This window comes from Suricata suricatta, chromosome 1, assembly GCF_006229205.1.
Source record: "Suricata suricatta isolate VVHF042 chromosome 1, meerkat_22Aug2017_6uvM2_HiC, whole genome shotgun sequence".
Classification (NCBI taxonomy): domain Eukaryota; kingdom Metazoa; phylum Chordata; class Mammalia; order Carnivora; family Herpestidae; genus Suricata; species Suricata suricatta.
In genome coordinates, this window is record NC_043700.1 from 2,894,369 (window position 1) to 2,917,991 (window position 23,623).

At 47.2% G+C, this 23,623-nt stretch overlaps 1 protein-coding gene across 1 annotated transcript in view; it reads right to left on the minus strand.

Moving 5' to 3' along the window:
- CSMD1 (CUB and Sushi multiple domains 1) overlaps window positions 1-23,623 on the minus strand; it is a 1,512,254-nt gene that overhangs the window by 570,187 nt on the left and 918,444 nt on the right. The window contains exon 7 of the mRNA XM_029933196.1: window positions 22,915-22,992. Coding sequence (XP_029789056.1) covers window positions 22,915-22,992 — 78 coding nt within the window. The remainder of the gene's footprint in view (window positions 1-22,914; window positions 22,993-23,623) is intronic.

The following is a 23,623-nucleotide window of genomic DNA, read 5'->3' on the forward strand; positions in this document are numbered from 1 at the left end:
AGCCAGAAACTCCTAAACAAGTGTTGTTTCCACACCCACAAAGAAGCGCACTCAAACATATGAGGCCATGAGAAAGGGTACAGTGAATTGGGGCCAGTGGTAATGAAGCACATCACAAAATCGAGCATAAAATGCCCAGTCCATGTCCAAGAAATACAGGATGCTATACAAATTTAAAGCCATGACCCTAAATGTGACATAATCCTGCTTCTGTCCCTGGATTACCCCTGTGCAGTGTAGAGGACTTTATACCCAGGATTGGTCCAAATTCAGACCTGTTGTCATGTCCAGCTTAGCCTTTGTACCTGACATGCCCCCCCCTTCATAAAATGCACCAGTTTGGACAATACAGTACACAGTTACCTTGTGTATGACACGGGAAAGGAAACAGTCATCTATTCATAGAGTGGACCATCTATTTGTCATTTCAGGGTAGGGTGAATGGAGAAGCCATATCTAAAAGGAAATCCACTCTACTTCTATGTAAGGCCATGAAGCTGCCCTTTAAAATAAATTATGAAAGTAGAATCATTATTACAAAAGCAAGGAGAAAAATAACTCTTTTCGTTTTATTTTCTCCATTTTCTTGCAGATCTTCTTGATGGAAATGCTATTCTTCTTCTACTTAAAATAAAGTGGTCTCTGTGTCTGGCCTCAGAGTTCAGCCAGCACAGAGCACTGGTGATCGTTGGCTCTGAAAGCCACGGGCCGATGGCTGTCTGTGCCCTGTTTCCTAATTCATGGCTGATGGCCTTTGGCACCAAGCAGCTATCTTTGGGACCCGAGGACCTTGAGTTATGGCAAAGTTCCACCTATAGAAACAGTCAATCTTTGCTCCACTCCAGTCTCTCAAGAGAGGAGATGACAGTGTGGGTCTAGTGCCCCTGACTGTCCTCCACGGTCAGGACTGAGTGCCCCTTGCCAAGGTGCTGAGCCAGCAACTTCAAGCAATCCCGCACCTTCTTCCAATCTCTCTTCTTCCTTTTCTACCTGTTTTCTTTGATGATCTGAATCTAAAGACTTCTCTCTTTTAAATCTGAAAAAAATTAGTATCAATTTATAGTGATTTCTTTCTTCAATAATTCTGCTTCTATTTGCTTTCAAAGATGTTCAGCGTTTTTGGACCATTGAACACTGAGTTTGTTTAACTATTCTGAAGTATTTCAATACCTTACATTTAAACACAATTAATGTACATAAGAGTTCTGGACATAAATTGGCCAGAATAAATGTGTGTTGCATGAATGGTGAATGAACACAATAGCATATTTCATCTGAAATTATAAATACTATCTCTTTTATTTTGAAATAGAATATAACAGAATATTAAGCACCAATTTTAAATGTGATAAGTCTCAAAATTATTTTATAAATGCCAGTAGAAAGTTCAGTCATCTAGTGATCCTTATGAAAAGGGGATAGTGTGCCTTCTAGAGGTGCTTGGCACACAGATATTAGACCTTGGATCTAAGTGAACTTGAAGCCTGGTTCCTTCACATAAAATGTGATGTTAATTCCTATTCAGAAGGATAATAAAACCTATTTTTTCAAATAGGTGTAAAACTTTCTTACATACGCCTAATAAATATCAGTAATCATCTATAATCCTCATATACTAATTGAGATGTTGGGGGAAAGACCACTGGCAGGACACCTGGGTGGCCCAGCTGGTTGAGTGTCCGACTTCAGCTCAGGTCACGATCTCTTGATTGTTGAGTTTGAGCCCTGCATCAGGCTCCCTGTTCTCAGCACAGAGCCCACTTCAGATCCTCTGTCCCTTCTCTCTCTGCTCCCTCCTCCCTCTCTCTTTCTCTATCAAAAACAATAAAAGTAAATAAACATCTAGCACTTTAGTTTTTAAGTTTATTTATTTTCAGAGAGACAGACAGACCGACCACATACATGCACAAGAGCCTGGGAGGGGCAGAGACAGACAGGGAGAGACAGAATCCCAAGCAGACTCTATACCATCAACACAGAGCTCCCATACAGGGTTCGAACTCATAGACTGTGAGATCATGACCTGAGCCGAAGTCAGACACTTAACCAACTGAGCCACCCAGGTGCCCCTGAAAAAAATAAACAAACTTTTTAAAAAGCCCACTTGGAAAAAATATATAAATTCTAGATTTTTCAGTGGGTTGAAATTTAGTGTCACTCTTACAAGATGTCCCTAGGTCCAGACTTCTCAATTTAAGAATCAAGTCTATATTTTCAGCACTGGGTAAAACTGTGGCATGGTACAGACTCTGACATGCTACCAGAAATGGAGATTACTATAAAGCTATAGGAATCAAGACAGCTCCATTTTGGTAAAATTGACAAATAACATGGAACAGAATAGGGAACCCAAAGATAGACACACAAATATAGTCAATTGGTCTCTATTTGACAAAGGAACAAAGACAATTCAGTGGAGAAAAGACAGACCTTTAAGCACACGGTGAACAACTGGACGCACACATGCAAAACACTGAGTCTAACCACAGATACACACCCTTTGCAGATTAGCTCAATATTATTATAGACTTAAATGTGATATGCTGAAGTACACAACACCCAGAAGGTATCAGGAGAAAATCTAAATAATCTTGCATCGGGCAATGACTTTTTAAATGCAACAATAATGGTAGGATCTATTTTTAAAAATTGAGAAAGTGGACTTTATTAAAGTTAGAAACTTCTGCCCTGTGACATGTTAAGAGAATAACAAGGAGAGCCACAAATGGGAAGAAAATGTTTGCAAAATACATATCTGATAATGAATCATTATTCAAAAAATACAAAACTCTTAAAACTCAACAATAAGAAAACAGACAAACCAATTAAAATGAGCAAAAAACCTGAACTGGCATCTCACCAAAGATACCCAGGTGGCAAAGCATAGGAAAAGATGCTCCAAGAACATGTCAATGAAATGAGATACTATCATGTGCCCATTAGAACGAGCAAAACGCGAATGCCCCGAACAGCAGATGCTAATGAGGATGTGGAACAACGGGGCTCCCGTGCAGTTGGTGGGATGCGACATGGTGCAGTGACCGAGGAGGACATGCGGTGGTTTCTTACAAAACCACACATATGCTAACACCCAGCCACCTCACTCCTCAGTATTTACCCAAAGGGGCTGAAAACACATCCACACAAAAACCTGCACATAGATCTTAATAGGAACTTTATTCACAATTGCTAAAATCTGGAAGGAAACAAGATGTCCTTTGGTAGATGATAGATGATAAACTGTGGTCCATCCAGACAATGGAATATTCTTCAGCGTGCACACACATACACACACACACACAATGACCCATCAAGCCATGAAAAGACAGGGGCAAAACTTGCATATTACCAAGTGAAATGAGCCAATGTGGAAAGGCTACATCCTGCATGAATCCAACTATATCACATTCTGGAAGAGGTAACAAGATAAAGGAAGTAAAAGGACAGTGGTTTTCAGGGGCTAGTGGGGGAGTGGAGGGATAAATAAGTGGAGAAAAGGATTTTTTAGGACAATGAAACTCTTCTGTGTGGAACTATGACGCAGGTACTTGACCCTGCCCATTATCCAGGTAGAGAGCACGCACAGCACTAACAGTGAGCTGTGCTGTCGGCTCTGCACTCTGGTTGACAATGAGGCACCATATTGACCTGTAAGTTATCACAAAAGTACAGCCCTGACGCGGGCTGTGTGTGTTTGGGGGTCGGTGGGGGCGGGGCAACACGGGAACTCTCTATACTCTCCACACTATGTTTCTAAGACCTAGAAACTTCCCTGACATAACTGGTCATTAAATACAAAATGACCACCAAGCAAAACACAACCAAAGAGAAAGTAGACAAATCTAGAGATCAGCAATGCAGATGACACCAAAACACAGGTCTACTTGTAAGGGAATCTTCACGATTTATTTCAATTAGCTCCTTTCTAAATAGCATAACTAAACTTGATTTGAAGTTAGCTCCCAAACTGAGTTTTAAAAATATAATGTGAAGGGGATCTTTATTCAAGTTGTTCTAAAACCATGTATTAGTACAAAAGCAAAATGAAAAGAGACAGGAATGAAATAAACAAACAAAAGGCCAGGGGTATAATCATTGTGATACTGAAAATATCAACTGTGTGAAACACTTTCTGAACTAAAGACCTCCTTTAAAAATTTGTGAAGGGCATTTGTAGAACCTAAGAAAAAGAGCACAGGTGTAGGAGAGGGAAAAGAGACTAAAATACATAAGCCAGAGATACGCAGTAATCAAATGCAGAGTGTAGGCATCTGAGATCCTGATTTACACAAGCCATATATTAAAGATAATTTGGGGGGCGCCTGGGTAGCTCCGTGGGTTAAGAGTCCAACTTCGGCTCAGGTCATGATCTCATGGCTCGTGAGTGCAAGCCTGGCATCGGGCTCTGTGCTGACAGCTCGGAGCCTGGAGCCTGCTTCCGATTCTGTGTCTCCCTCTCTGCCCCTCCGCTGCTCGCACTCTGTCCCTCTGTCTCTCAAAAATAAATAAACAGTAAAAAAATTAAAAAAGATAATTTGGGACAAGGGTGAAGAAATATACATAATAAGAAATTAATAAATTGAATTTTGTTGAGTGTTTTAAAACTGTACTATAGTCACGCTTTATATAAAAGGTAAGCCAGTCTGTCTGTCTGTCTATTGAATCTATCTATCTATCCATTTATCTATCTACATACTTCTTTATCTTACGTATTTACAAATGAAATAGTGTGATGTCTGGTATTTGCTTTAAGATACCCTGGCTGGGGACGGCGGGGTGTGCGGGGGGTTGTGAGAAGGTGAACAGAAGAAATACAAATGAGGGAATGGAGAACGCAGTGGTTCTTTGTGCAACTCTCTCTCTGCTCTTGTGTATAATTACAATTATCCATAATAAATAGATGTTAAATAATCCAGTGAGTGAAATGTTATCATGTTATAAAGTGTCATCTCACTTAACTGTTTTATGTAGGACTGTGCACTATGTGCTAATTTCATATGTTGCATTTTAAGGACCATCTTAGAAAAATGTGATTAATATAATCATTCCCGATCCACCCATAAAATGAGAAAACGACAAACAACTCTATGCTTCAGTTTGACCTGTAGGATCTGTGCTCTAACCTGCCTCTGGGGAGCACGTAATGAGTTTCTGGGAGCTGCACACCTCCCCTGCCCCTGCCATGGCTCTTTACCCCTTCACGATCATCCTTAAGTCAATCACAGAATTTTCTTTAAATGTTTTTTAATATATATTCATTTTTTCGAGAGACAGAGAGAAAGCACAAGTAGGGGGAGGAGCAGAGAGAAAGGGAGACACAGAATCCAAAGCAGGCTCCCGGCTCCAAGCTGTCAGCACAGAAGCTGACATGGGGCTCAAACACAAACTGTGAGATCCCGAGCTGAGCCGAAGCTGGGTGCTTAACCAGTGGAGTCACCCGGGCACCCCAGTCATTCACAGAGTTTTAAACTCAGTGCCAGAAGGGTGAAACTAGCCAAAGAGCAAGACTCCTGAAAATGATCTAGTTAACCTTTGCATTGCCCTTCCCATATATCACACTACTTTATGCCATTTGAAATGCCAGTATCTCCTTTGGATAAAATATTTAGGACAAAACTGTACAGCAAGACATTTAGAAGGAGTTACAGGTTGTTTCCCAAAGACAGCTAAGCCTTTTGCCCTCACTTTACACCATTTCACTTTTCTTCTCCTCAGGAAGCAGCCACTTCCCACTGCTTACCTCCCTGACGTCCAGCTAGAAGAGCTCACCTCAGAGGTCCAGTGACATGAAGTGTCTCGGGCACAGTCACTACCCACTCACTGGAGGAATGATAATTCCTGGTCAGTCAGCTAAAAAAATCCTGGGATCTCTAAAAGAGATGATTTTCTCCAGCATTTTGCATGGATAAAATTAAAATTAAATAAGGCTGTAAAAATCAAAATCAGCAGTGAAGTAATAAGGACGCTATAGACGATCAATACTAGGTGCCGACACACCACACGCCCTACTCCAGCACGGAGGGAAGGGGCTAGCGCAGGTCTCGCGTTGGGACATGAGCATAGACACAGACCTCAGACGTGCTCGGCTTGGATGAAGCGCTCAGCAGCCCTTGTCCACAGCGAGTGGACAGGCCGCTGCAGTCTGCCGAGGGTCCCCCACGAGTGACAAGCACCCTGGCTGAATGCGGCCAGGGACACCGTCCGCAGAGGCTGCCGGTAACCAGGCCCCTCCAGCCACCCGGCACGCGGTAACTGACGTGACTCAAGGGGGTCCTGCCACCATATGGCTGCTCATCTCAACGTGGGCTCTGGGTGCCGAGTCTCTGGTAGGAGGTGGGGGGAGCAGTGCGGGAGGGGCTGGGAATTGTGGACAGCCTGACGCTGACTGCACCGGGGCCACGGCTTACCCCGAGGAGCCCTTACCGGGCTCTCTTGTTACATGATGCAGCTCCGTTCCAAAAACAAAAAGAAAAAAAGAAACAAAAGAAAAGAAGATCTGAAATAGCCATATTTTTATTTGGCAAACTATATATTTTGAGGCCAGTAAGTAGGTGATTTAATTACTCACATACACAAATTTTTAAAAATATTTATCACATCCCTTTAAAAAAAAAAGGGGGTGCCAAGGTGGCTCAGGTAGTTAAGCATCTAACTACTGATTTCAGCTCAGGTCATGATCTCATGGTTGGTGAGTTCAAGCTCCGTGTCAGGCTCTGTGCTAAGGGATTTTCTCTCTCCCTCTCTGTGCCCCTCCCCCACTTGTATGCATATGTTCTCTCTCTCTCTCAAAATACATAAACTTTAAAAAAAACTTAAAAAATAAAATATCACATCCAAATAAAATAGAAGTCAGACACATGTGCATGTGCGTGTGTGTGCCTGTGGGGTACGTGTGTGGGTGTGCATGTGGGGTGTGGGTGTGCACGTGGGGATGTGTGCATGTGGGGGGTGCATGTGTGTGCATGGGTGTGTGTGTGCATGCATGCGAGGTTGTGTTCATGTACGTGGGCATATGTGGGTGTGGGTGTGCATGTGTGTATGCATGGATGTGGGGTGTGTGTGTGCATGGGAAGGGTGCTGAGGGGTTTGGCTCAGCATCTCGGTACCTCTGTGGCTTCTCTTCAGGACCATACACGTGAACATCATTTATCAAATCTGTCTCAATAGACAGAAGGTTAGGAACCTCGGTGCGTAGTTTGTAGTTTCCCAGGGCATTTAAAAGCTGGTATTACAAAGGCGAACGTTGGCGATCCAGACACACACTACATTCCCAGCAGCTAGGATCCCTGCGGCACCTGGCTCCTGTCTGAACAGACACAAAGGGCCTCCGGGGGCATGGCTAAGCCAAGTGTTCTATGCGAAGTGTCCTAACTGATCAGCATGGCCTAAGAAGGCAAATGCATCATCGCTGTTTCAGAAGCAAAGAGTGAGCCCAACGTAGCCTCTCCTCTGGGCCCAGGGAAGCGGTGCAGCGGCTGCGAGGCAGGGCAAGGACCATGGGAGTGGGGGGCACTCTGCCTCTGTGACATGCATGGCCCCAGGACCCTGCGCTCCAAGGTCGCCCCTCACTCATCGTCCTCCGCTGCTCTCCTCTTCCCCCTGAGCTGAGGGTCGGGGACGGAGGCGCACTCACTACGCAGCACATCTCCACGTGCGGACTGCCGGGCTCCATCAGGATCAGACCCAACACCCATACTCTGCAGTTCGTCCCGCGAGTCTCCTGACATTCGGACGCTTGTGCTGTAGCTACGTACTGTTGCCAACATTGTAGTACATTGCTTCTTCTCGCTTCAGGCTCTCACCCCCTGTCCCAGCTCAGTGCCCTCGGGCGCACCCCTTCACCCCTGTCTGGTCTCAGTGCCCAGGCGCACACCCCTTCACACCCTGCCCTCACTGTCTGCCTTCCACGGGGAGTGGTGGGTGGGGAGGGTGGTACTTCTGTGACCTCTGCCACTTGCAGGCCACCACATCCCCCAAGGAAGGGGCTCAGGTAAAATGTCAGCCCCCGCGCAGCTCTTGTGACCCGGAGCCACCTGGCACGTACACTCAGGTGAAGATATCAGAGAATGAACCCTCAAGGGGAAAACAAGGCAGTCTGGCCAGTGCCGGTAAGCCTCCACCGCTGGAGGTTCCGAGGCCCGCGGAGCTGTGGGTGCCGCATAAAACCACTGCTCCTGGGCAGGAGAGTGTCCCTCGGGAGCCTGCAGGCTCTCAGGTGCCTTGGCCTCTCCATCTTCAAGACACATGACCCTACGCGCCAGGCGATCACCTGAATGAACCTTCTTTAAATCACCACAATTAATACCAACAGTGATCCAATCCAGGGAAGGGTCACAACATGAACATTCTCTGTGGTCAAGTTTCCATGCACCATGTGCACAGACTAAGGAAGACAGACAACAGACAGACCGCAGCTGGGTATTGGCGGGTCCTCCACATACTGTGCTGAGTGAACTCGCGTCAGTCCTATTTACCGGATGTTTATTCCAAGGCAGGCATCACGTATCTGGGAATACAACCAAGCGTTGGGAGCTATTTGAACTCACTGGTAGAGTGAAAATTCCTGGTGAGGGTACAGCAAGTTTGCACAGTCTCTTGCCCCCAGATAGCTCCCAAAATCTACCCTCCTGAAACTTTCATTTCTGCTTGGGCACCAAACCTCAGAGTGCTTTGCTGATTAGTGTCAGGAGCAGCCTGTCCCCCTGCTCTGTCCCTGAGGCATGGTTGCTGTTGGTCAGGGAAAAGATGAGTAAACTAGATACACCCTAATACAACATATAATTTTCCCCTAAGCAATTAACTGATGACTGACTACCTTCTGGGCCTGAACGCCTTTGTGAAAGTCACTACTGCAATAAAATGTATCAATCATCTTTGGGACTGTGAGAGCAGGCATTATGTCTCCTGAGAACCTGTTTTTCTGGGAACTTTCTCTTAGAGTTATAAACAGCCTAATGACCTTTATTCATAAAAAACTGACCTTTACTAAACAATGCTATTTGCCTCTTGGTTAAAGGTCGCTTCCTTAAGGCTAGACCTCAGGTTTTGTAAAAAATACCTATGACAACATGAGTGCCTGTAGCTAAGTGTTTTATGACAATCATTACTACTAGAATTGTAACTTCTGCAGAACCCATGTCCTGGAAAATTGTAAAAATTATCCGTGAGAAATCATTTACTGCTCTTTCTGGTTCTTGTACCTTTTGCCATAAATAAAGCTTGAGAACCAGACAAGGCAGAGACGCCTGCCAGAAGGGCAGGGGTGCCTGTCTGGTGGTCAGAATGAAACTCGAGGCTCTCTCACTCTCTCTGGCCTACACTGTCATCCTTCAGGGGAACCCTGGACCTGCAGGAGCTGGACTCTGGCAAGTGGCACCCAAACAGGGACCTGAAGGTAATCCCCTTCCCTTTTCCCTTAGAGTGTTTTGGGACAGTTAGGACTCCACCATAGGGTGCTGCAGACCCCCCTGTCGAGATAGTCAGGGTTAGAGTTGGGGACAGTCAGAACTTGAGAAGTTTGGGGCCATAAGGAGTGTAAGGCCCCTTATCAAGGAGCTCATAGTCTAAGAGAAAGAAGACAAAGCATAAGTGGGTAAACAGTCCCCACGTCCAACAAATGCTAGACGAGGATGTGACAGGGTGGGGAGGAGCGCTGTTTTCCTTGCACCTGTGAGGTGGCTGATGGGGCCACAGTGTCGAGGGAGAGAGTGTCGGAGGACAGGGTGCTGGAATCGTCAGCCGGATGGGAGACTCATTCATTCATTCATTCATTCATTCATTCATTCATTCAGTTTACATCCGCTGAGTCTCTACCATGTCTCAGTGCTGTTCTACTGGGAGCTAACATGAAAATGCATCAAAACCGTTATATGTGTACAAACATACTATATGTATATATGTATAACTATTAGGTAGTGACAAGAGGTGAGAACAAACTGAAACTGGAAGGGGACTGGAGACAGAGAGAGAAGGGGTGTGTGTGTGCGCACGTGTGTGTGTGCTGGTGCACATGGGCGCTCAGAGAAGACCTCTATGCATATGAGCACAGAAAAGGTATAGATAGATGTTCATAGCCCCGAAAGGGTCCCAGGTGCGGCGCGGGGACGGGAGACCCTGACAACTCAGGTGGTAGAGCTGCTGTTGCTCTGTGATGGGCAGTTTGAGGTGGGGGAGGGCTCACGCGGGGACCCCCAGGGTGGTCCGCAGAAGGCAAGTGAAGAGGAGATGCCAGGTTCACAGCGGCACGCGTGTGTCTGTGATCAGGCAGAGGTCCAGGCAGAACCTGTAATGTTCAGAGTCCTCTGCAGAGAGACGGAAGACAGGCCCCCCCGGGGCGGATGCGGCCCGGCTACCCCTGAGGAAGGAGACGTTGGAAGAGCAGGCTGTCAGAGAATGGGCGCGTACAAAACGCAGGAAGCACTGCAAGCTCAACACGGTCTAGGCATAGCAGGGGTGGGGGAGAGAAATGAGTGCATCTGTGATTCAGGGAGCACAGGGGCAGGAAGAAAGGGTCCCTGACACGGAGGCAAAGCCCAGGTCTCAGAGCCTCCGGAAGCTCCAGGGAAAGTGCTGGGTCTCTCTCTGCGCCCAGGGACTCTGGCCCTGAGCATTGCACTACCTAGCCACCCTGAAGCATGGCCAGGGAGGCCGGGAAGATGCTCTCTCACTTCGGTTTTACAGAATGATCTGGAACTTATTCAGAGAAGAGAAGGGAAAGTTTGGAGAACAGAGGGGCCAATGCAGAAAGGGCACCCATAACAGATTAATCAACACGGACAAAAGGCATGTGGCCTTGTTTGGGAATGTGCGTGCATGTGCATGTGTGTGCACATGTGTGCATGTGTGTGTGTGTTTGACTGATGCCAAAGTGGAGGACAATTATACTGGCGAAGTAGAGCGGGCCTTCAGGACACTGTCAAAACAACAGTTATCTTAGTGATGCAAGAAACCGTTGAAGACTTTCCAGGACAGGCCAAGACCTTAGTCACAGCGCTGGGACACAGGATTAGCAACGTAATGTCCTCTACCAGAAACAATGCCCAGAAACAAATGCTGAGTAACAAAAAATAAAAGGGGATTGCTCAAACTGTCTGGTATACGTAGCCTCATTTTAACAAAGTATATTCCACTTGAGCCTTTGAATGGAGTGAGCATTAATTTAAAAATTCATGAAAAACACAAGTCTGGCTTTATATTAATCGATTTAGATTAGTTTACAGATACAGAGGAGAACAATAGGATATTTGCTTATTCGGTTTTTTTTTTTACCACATTAAAAAATTATTATTTGGAAGGATGATAATCCTGGAGAAAAATGCTTGTATATTTTACAAGAACATCCAAAATAAAGATTTTACTTTTATTAATTTATAAAAATTTGAAAACCAGAAATGAAGTTATTTATTCAGCTAAAGCGAGTTTTAACAAGCCACTGTGATGGGCCCAAATGTGCCATGAGTAGTTTTGGTATGACTCAACGTGAGGAAAATGGCGCCCAGGCAGATGGATGGAAGGTGGCCACGCCCTGTCATGGGCACGCACGGCACGACGGGCTGCAGGTGGACTGCGCAGCGGTCAGCGGGCAGTCCTGCACTTTGGGACAGGGCTCCTCTGTCACTTCACAGAAACTACTACGGTCGTCGGTACATGATACAGTTACGTGCTGCATTTGATACTCTTCTAATTCTCCTCTCTCTCTTTACAGGTAACAGACGAACCTGCCCTTTGGAGAAGTACTCATAACTACCCTTCTCCCCAATGTCAAACACCTACAAAGATTTGGGGAATGTTTATGCATGCATTTGCACAAAATAAAAACTGTGAAGATTTTCTTGGGACAGGGGCTGTATGGAAAATTACCAACTTGAATGTGTAGTTGAAGCTATGATTTTCCCAGGTACACAATGAAAGTATCTTGCTTGGGTGCCACATGGTTTATACTATTTTATATGCCTTTCAGTTTGACAGATAGAAACTATAGAACAGGTGATTTAAATAAGCAAATTGAACTTCCTTCAAGCATTCTAATAATAATTGCAGCATACAGTGCTTGCAAAATATGGTGCTTTCTGTCTGCAAAACACTTTACTAATTACCCAGTGTGTTAATCTTAGCTTATCTCCCTGATCTGCCACATATTTTCAGATACATATCTTAAAACACAACATATTTTCCTTCTCTGGCATAAACTTCCACTTAGCATGTCTCCCCATATGCTACTTCTTTATAAAAATAATGTAAATGCACTGAATTCTATGATTGAGTAAGCACTGCATCAAACGAATATAATAATGTGCTGTGATTAAATTATCTGATTTACTCCAATTAATGTGATAATTACTTGGGATAGATTTGTAACCAAAAAATGATGAACATTGTGGAAGTTAGTTTATAATTGCTATATTTCTTTGAGGACTTATAGTCAGCCTATTCCATGTTGCAGGTGAGACAACAGAGGGGTAAGGAAACAATGCTGTCCATTTCAAGCCTAAGAATATACGGTCAAACTAGAAGTAAAAGATAAGGAACTTTGAAAAAAATCTATAATCTGTAAAATATATTTATTCTACTCTTTGTTATTTGAATTAAGCTTTGTTTTCGTAATTTAAATTCCTTTATTTTAAGATTATTATAATCCATTTGAATCCTTGGGCAAGTAGCCAATCAGTGTGGGATTACAAATGAAGGCATTTTCACCAGTTTCGTGGCCTGCTATGCAGCCTGCAACACCCAAGCAGGTTATGGGGTTCTGGGGCTGGGTCTCAACCTTCTCTGTGGAGGGCAGTCGCCAGCAAGCTGGCCCTGCCCATGCCATGTGTGACTGCAGAATCCAGAACTTACTTTAATTCTCTTGATAGAAATCTATCAGCTAAAAATTGAGAAAGAGAGACAGAGACTGCTTGTGAAAAAGGCCCTTTGAAGGCAATGAAAATATGAAAATAGTTGGGAGAAAATATTTGTGAATTGCACTTTTAACAAAGGATGACCATGGTAATTATATAACAAATCTCAAAACAGAATAGGGAAAACAAACAACAAAAACAATCCAAATAGCAAGTGGGCAAAGTATGTGAGCTAACGTTTCACTGGAAAAGGCACACAGATGGCGAACAAGCACACGAAATGATGTTCAGCATCGTTAGCCATTAAGGAAATGCAGATTAAGACCAGAATGAGATATCACTACCTCCTTATCAGAATGGCCAATATTTTTAGTCACAACACCCAGTGCTGGTGAGGCTGCTGGGAAATGGGCTCACACATACATCACTGTGAGGCTGTAAAATGACACAGGGACTCAGGAAACTGGTCCCGCAACTTCTCATAAATCGAGACATGCACATATCATATGCACACGGGTCATATATGACCCAGCAAGTACATTTCTTGGCATTTATCCAATAGAAATACAAACCCGTGTTCACACAAAAGCCACTGATAGTGTTTTGCTCCTAACAGATTGTCCCAGGTTGGAAACAAACCTTCCGTACCCTTCTATAAGACAAGGGCTGAACAAAGCAGGACTGGGAAGCCACGGGACACCACGCAGCAAGAGAAAGAGCACACTTCACACTCAAACATCTGGGTCGGTGGCAAGCAAGGTGTGCTGGCGGCAGGTGCCGGTCACAGATGGTTACACGCTGCATGGTCCCATTTATAAGGTACCTTGAAAGAGCAGAATGACAGGTGGGGACCAGATGCGTGGTGTGCAGAAAGGGCAGTTCTGTGCCATGACTGCAGTTGTTACAAGAACGCTCACACGTGACCCGAGTGCAGGGAGCTGCATACACGCACACATGCGCACGCACGTGTAACTGCTGACATCGAATCAGCCCGGTGGAGGGTTCCGGAGTCACCTTACCCAGCGTGGTAGACGCCCCAGTTAGGGGACACGTTGCCATGACGGAAACAGGGAAGGTACAAGCCCTCCTCATAGACTTTACTGCAAGTTCCTGGGAACCTACCATTATTTTGAAACAGTCAACAAGAGAGACTGGCAATGAGTAAAACAATTTGGAGGGCCACCTGTGACTTGGGTCAGCATGAGTCCTCCAAAGTCTGGTGCGAGTCGGAATGTGCCTGTATCTTCTCGACAGGCCTTCCCTGAACCCCTGGAGGAAGGTGGCCATCAATCTAGACACATCCAGGACCTACGCTGCTTCTCATATTCTCCATGTTACTGAACATGCTGATCACCTTCCTTAAAATTAACATAAATTATAAGCAAATCACTGTGTGGTCAACATGAGTTCATTTATCTAAATTTCTCATTCGGTGAGGCACAGTTTCCAACTCTGGGCAAAGTGGTCTCTCCCCAAAAACTGGAAACCCATTTCAACATTATGATTCTGTACTGTTTATAAGCACTCAAAGAACTTAATCTGAAAATATTTTCAGTTTTCTCCTGGCACCTTCAAAATGTGATTTAACTAGAACGATGGGGCTTAAGGGATGTGCCTTTTCTTATTTACTGAATTCCCCTTGATGTTCTGAGTACTTGATTTTCAGCTCCAGCTCTTTCTGTCTTTCTGTGAGGCTAATTAGTTTAACTCGCAGACTCAGTTTCCTCGTGTGTAAAGTGGAGGGAGGGCATTCAACTGGATTCCTAATGGAGGCACCATGATTGGCTGTCTTCCCCTTTAGTTTCTGACGGAAGTTCCCCTCTAGCAAACACGCCATCACGCAAGGTCATCTGACGCCAACAGAAAGGTGCCTCCTTCTCACCGCTGCTGGAATTGCTACAACGGTGCTGAGCACAGCGGACGCCCCGTCCCTCCCGCGCTGCAGTCCCGCGGGGGCTCCGTCCGCACCCACTCATTCCGGAGGGTAAGCTGTTCTCTGATGCTTGAGAAACACAAACCCAGCGCGGGACATGCTGGGCTCCTCAAAGCGCACGTGGCGAGAAGGCGAGGGCGCCCCCACACAAAGTAACGCAGTCAGGAATCATTCTGCAAAGTGAGTTTTTCCCTTCGGTTAATCACTCACGCTCCACGACCGACCGAACGCTGAAATTCCTGAGAAAGCATTTCACTTCCCACCAGGGTACAGCACCGGTTAACCGTCTGTAATCCAATCAGGCTGCATCTTGTTTTACATGTTTTCCCGGTTACTTGAGAAACCATCTGTGTAAGTGGTGTGTGACACAGCCGACGACCCGCCTCCTTCTGCTCTAGTCCCCGTGAGCTCTCCCTCCCCACGTTTGCAGACCGCTCTCCCCTTTGCAGCAAGGGCTTCCGCGGGTCGCTGAAGATATTTTAGCTCCCGCTGTGACAAAGGCCTATTTAGAAACTGCAAGCATAATTTACTTACCTGATTTATGAAGCAATTCATGAAATCGAGTACATTCGTGCTACATGAGGATGGATCTTTGTTAAGAAAACAAGGATCTTTCACAATTGCAAAACTCCCTATTATTACATTTTATGATAGAACACATAGATTGGGGCAATTATCCCTCGTGTTTTATTAAACCTTTATACAACTGTTAGAGGTTAATGGGGCTATTATTTCTCCTACTGTCAAAATCTGCCTCGAAGCCAGACCTAGAGCACTTAGTGCAGAAACCCAGCACAGAGAAGCCTGCACGGTGTTTTCGGAGTGGGACCACATACCACCGTAGTCTGCAGCCGTTCAAACAAGTCACCCACTAACAACAGAGCGAGAAGGTCCCCAAAACCCAACGCGAATGATGAGGGCACTCCTGGCCATTAATGACAAGTGTAGTGACTCTACCGGCAGTGTTAGGAAGCAAGGCATGGTTCTGGGGGAGAATGGACAGAGCAAAGACTTTTCACGTGGGGACTAACAGAACAAGAACATATGCAGATACCTGGGGATCATGACCAGATGAAACTCGTTTCCAGAACAGTCTTGCGGGGGGGCATCCTGAATGGCCGGTCAGATGAAGCAGGAGGGTGATTCTGCTCCTGGGGTCGTGTTACGTGGCGCACTCACGTTATTCATCACCTCGCACACTCCCTTCCCTCGCCCCTCCCTGCGTCCCAGCCCCATCCAGCCCTGGACCCGGGTAAGTGTGAGGACACCAGCTGTCCCACCCGCCTCTCACTGCATTCTTTAAATGACCTCTGGAAAAGTGGGCACGTCCCCGTCAGTGACCCCCGGACAAGAGGACTCACTTGGTGGTGCCAGGCAGGAAAATCAGTGCACACAGTGTCTCCTGACAGCCTAGAGCACAAAATCCAGCCTGACAGTGAGATTTTACGGCTGATTTTAATTAACGCATAACAGAAACTTGAAGACCATTCATTCCTCACAGAGAGCGCCGGAGACACAGAATCCCAAGCAGCCTCCAGGCTTGGGGCTGTCAGCACAGAGCCTGATACGGGCTTGAACCCAGGAGAAGTGAGATCATGACCTGAGCCCAAGTCATACACCCAACTGACTGAGCCACTCAGGCACCCCACTACTATTGTTAACTCATAAGGACACACACGCATGCACGTCCAATATACGCACACGATGCATGTACACAGAGCATCGGTGCAGGTGTGTGGGGACGGGACGGTCACGGTAAGCGGTGCAGAGAAATCAGAACGAGGGACAAGGGGGATAAAATAACGGGTGGGCAGGATGCATGCTCCTGCAAGTCAGGATGCTCAGTGAGTCTTCCAGAAAAGGTAAATTTTGAGAGATTCCCTGAAGGAAGGGAGGGAACATCATTTCACATGAAGGAGACGGAGGAGCAGAGCCAGGTGGAAGGACGTCTGAGGTTTGTAAGAAACATGCCCCAACTAGAGGATGGGGAAGTGGATGAGGGCCGGAGCGCCCCTCGTGGGAGCCGTGGCCGTCTCTCCAGGATGCTCTGGCCACAGCGTGACCAGCCGCCGGGAGGCAGGCGACGGGAGGTGGGATGAGGTGCGGGGGCACCATGCTGGCCAGGAGGCAAGGAGGGCCGGCGGGCCTGTGACGGGTGCGGGAGAACGCGGGCCTGTGGCCGCCGGAGCCAAGGCTGTTGCCAAGCTCCAGGTCTTGGGCAAGGAAAAGGAACAGCCTGGAACACGGAGACTAGCCATGACATATGGGCACACAAACTCCGTGGGCAGGTAGGTGTCAGAGTCTGGAAATGCGGACGAAGTCCAGGATAGTAAACCAAACGCCGCTCATCCCATCCCAGTGGGCCATTCGGGAACTGCCTTCCAAACCACGAGAGCGCCCAGCGCGGCCACCTTTTCTGCAGCTCTGGTGTTCACCCCGTTAATGAGAACTCAAGGTTTCTAATTTCCCAGCTTACACTAGTCACATTTGCAGAGAGAGGGGGACAGGAGAGCGTTCCTGTGCTGAGCCCTTGGGGGTGAAGCCACTGAGCTTAGCGTCCAAAAAGAAGGCAAGAAACTGTGCAAGACACAAGATTAATCCCTTCATTTTGTTTCTTTTCTCTGCACGTCAGAACATAAGAGTGAATACTCCACACCAGCGTATCCCACATGCTCTTATATTTTTCCAAATGTAAGAAAAGGAAGACTATGAATGTAGCAATTATAGTGATAAGTGGACAAATGCAGTACGACTCCAGGCAGATGGAAAATTATTTATAATGATATATTTTAGAAAATGGACTAACCAGTCACGGTGTGTTAAAAAGGTAAATCAGTCATTATATAGTTGTGATTATATCTTGAGCTGCATATAGTAGTTAAGACATCATTGTGCCATGTCATTCTAAAAACAGAGCTACAAAAATTTTTAAATCTGCCTTTTCAAATAATTACTTTGGAGTCAAAAGAAAAGCCAGAGGTAAAAACTGGAACTACTTACTAGTTAGTGTCATTATAGAAGACACCATCTGATCAACTGCTTTTCATTAACAGGACTGTCTATTTCACAACTTGGACTATTTTGCTTCAGGTATTTTTTTTCCAAGGGAGAAGACAGATATTGATTATCCATAGACACAAAGGCAATGAAATAAATGGTTTATAGTCAAACACAGAAGAATTCTAAGGTCATTTATTTTGTAACATTCTGTTGTTATTTTTACCCAAGGGTTGATGCGATAATGCATTATACTGTTCAATGTTTTCCGCAATGTTTCCTTCTATTTTCCATTAGATAATGATGCTGCATCAATATCCTACCCTGCCTGGGGGTCCACGGTCGTGACCACTGTGCTCAGAACGCAGCACGTGCTATCGGCTCGTCTGAGTGAGTTACCAACATCAATGTGGAGTTTGCAAAGCCATTTGTCCTTAACTTTATAGGACGCAACAGTCTCCCACTGAAAAATAACAACCGAGGTTTTCATTTGCCCTCCTCCCTACAGATTTTTATATTTGGAGTTAGAAGGGCACTAACTGATGACGTGGCTGGCTCTCCCGGGGGGCTTGCTAACATTGCATCCCACCCAGGAGAGCGTCAAGATTCAGAAGAGGAAGAACACATTACGCTATGTCTGCTGTTACCGCCATTTAAAAATAGGCGGTGGCGACCTAGTAACTGCGTGGTGTTGAGGGTCCGTAGCCCAGCAGTGCTCAGAGCAGCAAGGAGGCTGGGGTGCGGGGAGCCCCACCGAGCGTTTCCCGGGTGCCCTGCCTTTGAGTGATGCTCCCCATTTATGCTGCAATCTTTCCAAAGCTCAAAGTGATTAGCAACGTAGAGCAATACGCAGAATGAACACCGCAATTACCTTTGAGATTTTGAAAACACTTATTAATCACTTAATGAATGAAGCTGATGGAAAAACAAACTTGTACATCATTCCATTCTACAAGGTAATGGAGGAAATCAGTTGCCCTCCTTGTGTAGAAGGGCTGAAATATCCCCACTTGTCCCCCCCACCCCCGCCCAGCACTATGTGATTATGTTTGTGTAAGTGAAGGGTGGATGTGAATGATCACAGGGGGTTAACTGGTAACGTGAAATCATGCTGAATAAAGAAACTGACCAACAGAGATTCCAGAGCAAAATTCACAAAAGATTCATCAATCCCTTTGAGAAGAAATGAAGAGAGGATGCGGAGGCTTCTGTTCCACGACGCAGGGGAGGGGGGAAGCAAGCCTTTCCCGTGTGTTCCCTTCCCTCGCCTACACAGTCAGTGACTGCGTGCCGAGTGCCTGTCAGCCCCGGCCGTCGGGACAGGGACGCAGGGTGTGATCCCACACAGGAGAACCCGGCTCTCACGGAGCCTGTCTTGGGCCAAATGGAGAATCCAGGCAGGTCTAGGGAAGAAACACGCGCTGGCCCAGAGGGAGGTGTGCGGCGCGGCTGAAAAACGGACGGCGTGATGTACCCCAATACAGGCACCGCGCGTCTGTCAAATGGAAGGGGGAGTCTGCTTAGAACCTGTGCCCTGGCCACCACAGATGGTACGACCCTCCCTAACGTGCGTGGCACGCCCCAGCTCCGTCTTGCCATCAATCAGGGCACAGAGCGCCGCGGTCCAGCACTGCAGCCACCTGCCTGCTATCATCATAGGAGCCTTTCCGTCACTGACGCACGAACTCCTCGAGGGAGCCTGTCAGCTCTCTCCATCCGCCAGCCGGCGCATCTCCCTTCCTGGCACCTGGGAGGGCTTGGATGGACACTGCCGGGAGGCACGCTGCCTTGCCTCATCTAGCGCTTTTGTCTGTTTCTCTTCAAGCACCTGAATCGTGGAGTTGGCCCTGTGTGGATGATCAGAACCTCGAGCGGTTTCTAGCATCCTAAACAGGGTCCCCTCGGGAAGAGATGCCCGCTCTGGAGAGTAACGGAAGGCAGGTGACTCTCGCTCAGGGGCTGTCTACACCAGACCCACCCGCGGCCTCATGGCGTCGGTGTCCTGAATGCCCATCACGGACATGTACTGGAGCAGGCCATCATAAACACCTTGCTTCATCGACCTCACCAAATTAAAACGTTAAATTAGGCATTGATTAAAATGTTACTGTTTTACTTTCCTAAAGGACGAAACCTGAGCTTGGCTCCCCCAGACCTTTACAGCCGTGGAGTCCGGGTCTTCAAAGCCCACGTCCATTTTTCTAGAAAACACATCACTGAGTTTTCCAGCCAAGCCTTCCGTGTAAATAACATTTTATTACTTAGTACATCATGGACCTCAGAGTGCGCTCAGTTTCTTCAGTCCTCATTTTTTTCTAATAATTAACTCTCAGGTCTCAGGACCAAAACCAAAAGTTTAAAAGGACAGCCTATGTTTTCACACCAAATGAGTAATTAGGCCTTTGTCACTTCGGTTCAGACAAGGACAGAGAGACATTCCCTTAACCATGAGAGCCTCTGCCTGCGTTTTGCCCCAGCAGACAAGTTTGGTGTCGGACCTGATAGTGACTTGACGGAGGGGCCACCGCTGTGTGCTCCTACATCACCACGGCTCACCCCTGCCGGGTGTCCAACTATGAAATAGACGTTGCAAAACTGTGATAAATACCACATACCCCATCATCCTGAACATCCAGAATTAAAGCCAGCAATAAAAACTATTAAAACTTTACTGATAAAACTCATCCTTCCTTTCTCTATCATTTAGTTCTTTTCTGCCTTCATTTGGATTCCACATTTTGGAGTCCAATTTGATTTGAATGACACTTTCCATGATTATCAAACAGCAAGTGTCATGAAAATATTTACAGATCGATTGTGTGTGTGTGTGTGTGTGTGTGTGTGTGTGTGTGTGTGTGGTACCTAAAGACCGGAGTGAGTCAGAGTACGGGGAATACATCTTTTCATAGAAGGAATCTTTGCATCCTCTCAGAATTGCTTTCTGGAAACCCTAACTCCCAGTGGGATGGTGTCTGGCCCCTTTGGGAGTTAAGAGGTCATGAGTACAGACCTTTCTAAGGACAGACAGGAGAGGTGTGTTCTCCCTCCGCTGCCTGGGGGAGCAAAGAAGACACCATTCTAGAACCCGGGGAGCAAGTCCTCACCAGAACTTGAATCTGCCTTGATCTCAGACGTTGCGGCCTCCAGAACCATGGGAAATAAATGTAATCCACCCAATCTAGGGCCTTTGTTATGGTGGTCTGGGAGATCTGAGACACGCCCTACCTGACGCCCACGTCCTAGGGGTCTGGGTCTACTTCTCTGTCCTCACGTGACACCCGCGTCCTAGGGTCCACGTCCACCTCTCTGTCCTCACCTGAAACCACATCCTAGGGGCCTGCATCCACTTCTCTGTCCTTACCTGACACCACGTCCTAGGGGCCGCGCCCACCTCTCTGTTCTCACCTGACGCCCACATCCTAGGGGCCGCGCCCACCTGTTTGCCCTCACCTGACACCGCCTCCTAGGGGTCTGGGTCTACTTCTCTGTCCTCACGTGACACCCGCATCCTAGGGTCCACGTCCACCTGTCTGCCCTCACCTGACACCATGTCCTAGGGGCTGCGCCCACCTGGCTGTCCTCACCTGACACTGCGTCCTAGGGTCCACGTCCACCTGTCTGCCCTCACCTGACACCAAATCCTAGGGGCCACGCCCACCTCTCTGCCCTCACCTGACACCACATCCTAGGGGCCACGCCCACCTCTCTGCCCTCACCTGACACCACGTCCTAGGGGCTGCGCCCACCTGTCTGCCCTCTTCAGTGGCCGTGGAGCAGGGCCATCATCAGTAATGGACCACTGTCCCAGGACAATGCAAAGGACACCAGACAAATGGGAAACTGAGAAGCAGAAGTAGGTCATTCTACAAAGTGATTTTTAAAAGATTTATATTGTTGCTTATTTTTGCTTATTTACTAGCCGTCGTGGAATATCTGTCATGGATGAACCTTCATACAGAAGCGCAATGCATCACGCAGATAAAATCAGAGTTGGCTGAGCGGAGGGAGCCCCAGGAAAGTCAATGCCGAGCCCTCCCTCTCCACTAAGTGCCAGGCAGCGGGAACACGGATGAGTGCATGGATCCCAAACATGGGACGAGGAGCCCAGAAAGACCGGGGAAGTAGGGACACCAGAAGAAGTCACCAGACATGAACAGAAAAGGAAACTCAACCCCTTGGAAGTCTTACGAAGAGAGCCCAGTGCCTGGGCAAGGACTGCACTGGAGATGAACCCACCTGGGCCTCACCATGGGGCCTGCGGACCTGCATTTCGTGTGACACGTAAACACACAGTGAGCCTGTGACAAAATAAATGCCATAACAGAGGGAAGAACAGAACACAGGAACAGCTAACAGTGCCTGGGGGCCAGGAGAGCCTTCAGAGGGGCAGCAGAGTCCCTAAGCATGGCATGGGCTCTGCATTCAGCGTAGGGAGGCAGGGCACTTCTGGCAGAGAGGTACCATGAAGTCACCCCAGGCATGGCACGGTGGCCCCTCGGCTGAGCAATGGCGAGGGGCTTCCAGGAGAAGACTGCAGAACAGCAGGTGGCGGGAGGCACCTTCAGTGATCCAGCACTCTGACCGAGTGCTACGTGAGGCAGGCATGCCCACCTGGGCCCTGTGTGCATGTGGTCATTATGATACACACGTTTTCCCTTTGGAAGGACTCAGGATTTGCCCTAAAGCTATTTTATTCTTCAGGTCACAGATGATCATGAACATTTTAATATGAAAACAGTAAGACCAGACTTCTGTACCCCAAAGATGCGCATGAGAATGGAGAAGGGGGCTGGGACCCAACCCTGGCAGAGGAGCACGTATTCACGACAGAAACCGGAGGTTCGCCTCGCAGTGACAGGTGTGAGCTACACTTAGCAGGTTCATTTAGGCTGACATTGACAGGACCTTCTTCCCAACAAGGGAACGGGCGCACACTCACTCTTCTAGCAAACACGTTTGGAGGCAGGAGAGCAGAGAGCGGGGAGGCGAGAACCGCAGTTCACAGGCCGCCTTCCCCAGCACGCCGCCTTCTCCCGCATGTCCCTCTAACGGACGCGTCCATTCCCCAGCATGCCGCCTTCTCCCACGTTCCCCTCCAACGGACGCATGGATCCTCTCATACAGAAAGAAACGAGGACTTACGGACGGAGTTTTTATGGCTACTGTCCTTGCCGGGCATCATCTTGACTCCTCTTGACTTCAATTCAATTGCCTTTTTCACTAAAAGAAACCAGAGAAAGCAGTTAGTACGTAAGACTCAAAGGGCCATCACAAAACCGTGCTTTACCCTCACAGCATGTCGAGTCCCGACTGCCTGCTCACGAAGCTCTGCACAGTGGGCCATGTTCTAGGAGGTCAACGATGCAAAGCAACCCAAGTACAAGGGCCTGTGAACAATGAGTGCAAGGCTATGAGACAGCAAGATCGAATCTTAGAGCACCTGCGTCAGAAGCGAACAATGACGTGGGGTTTGGTTTGGCTTTGACACCAGCGAAGGCACCCCTGAAATCACCATCACTTCACCACCACGGGCTCCACGACCACTTTCTCCATGTGACCTGGGGGCAGTGACTCCAGAGCCTTCTAAATAAACTTTAAAATGAAAGTTGCTCATCTGTTTATTCATGTAGTTATTTAACAGAACAAAGCTGTGTGTGTGTGTGTGTGTGTGTGTGTATACACACTCAGGGGGAGCTCATATGAGAAATCATGTTCTGAGTGCTGAGAGTAAAATGTTACATAAAAACTGAAGGTCCTTCCAGACGTGCTTGTTATTTACAGACGTGCACACACACACACACACACACACACACACACACACACACAGACTGGTTTCTAAGGTCATAGTTCT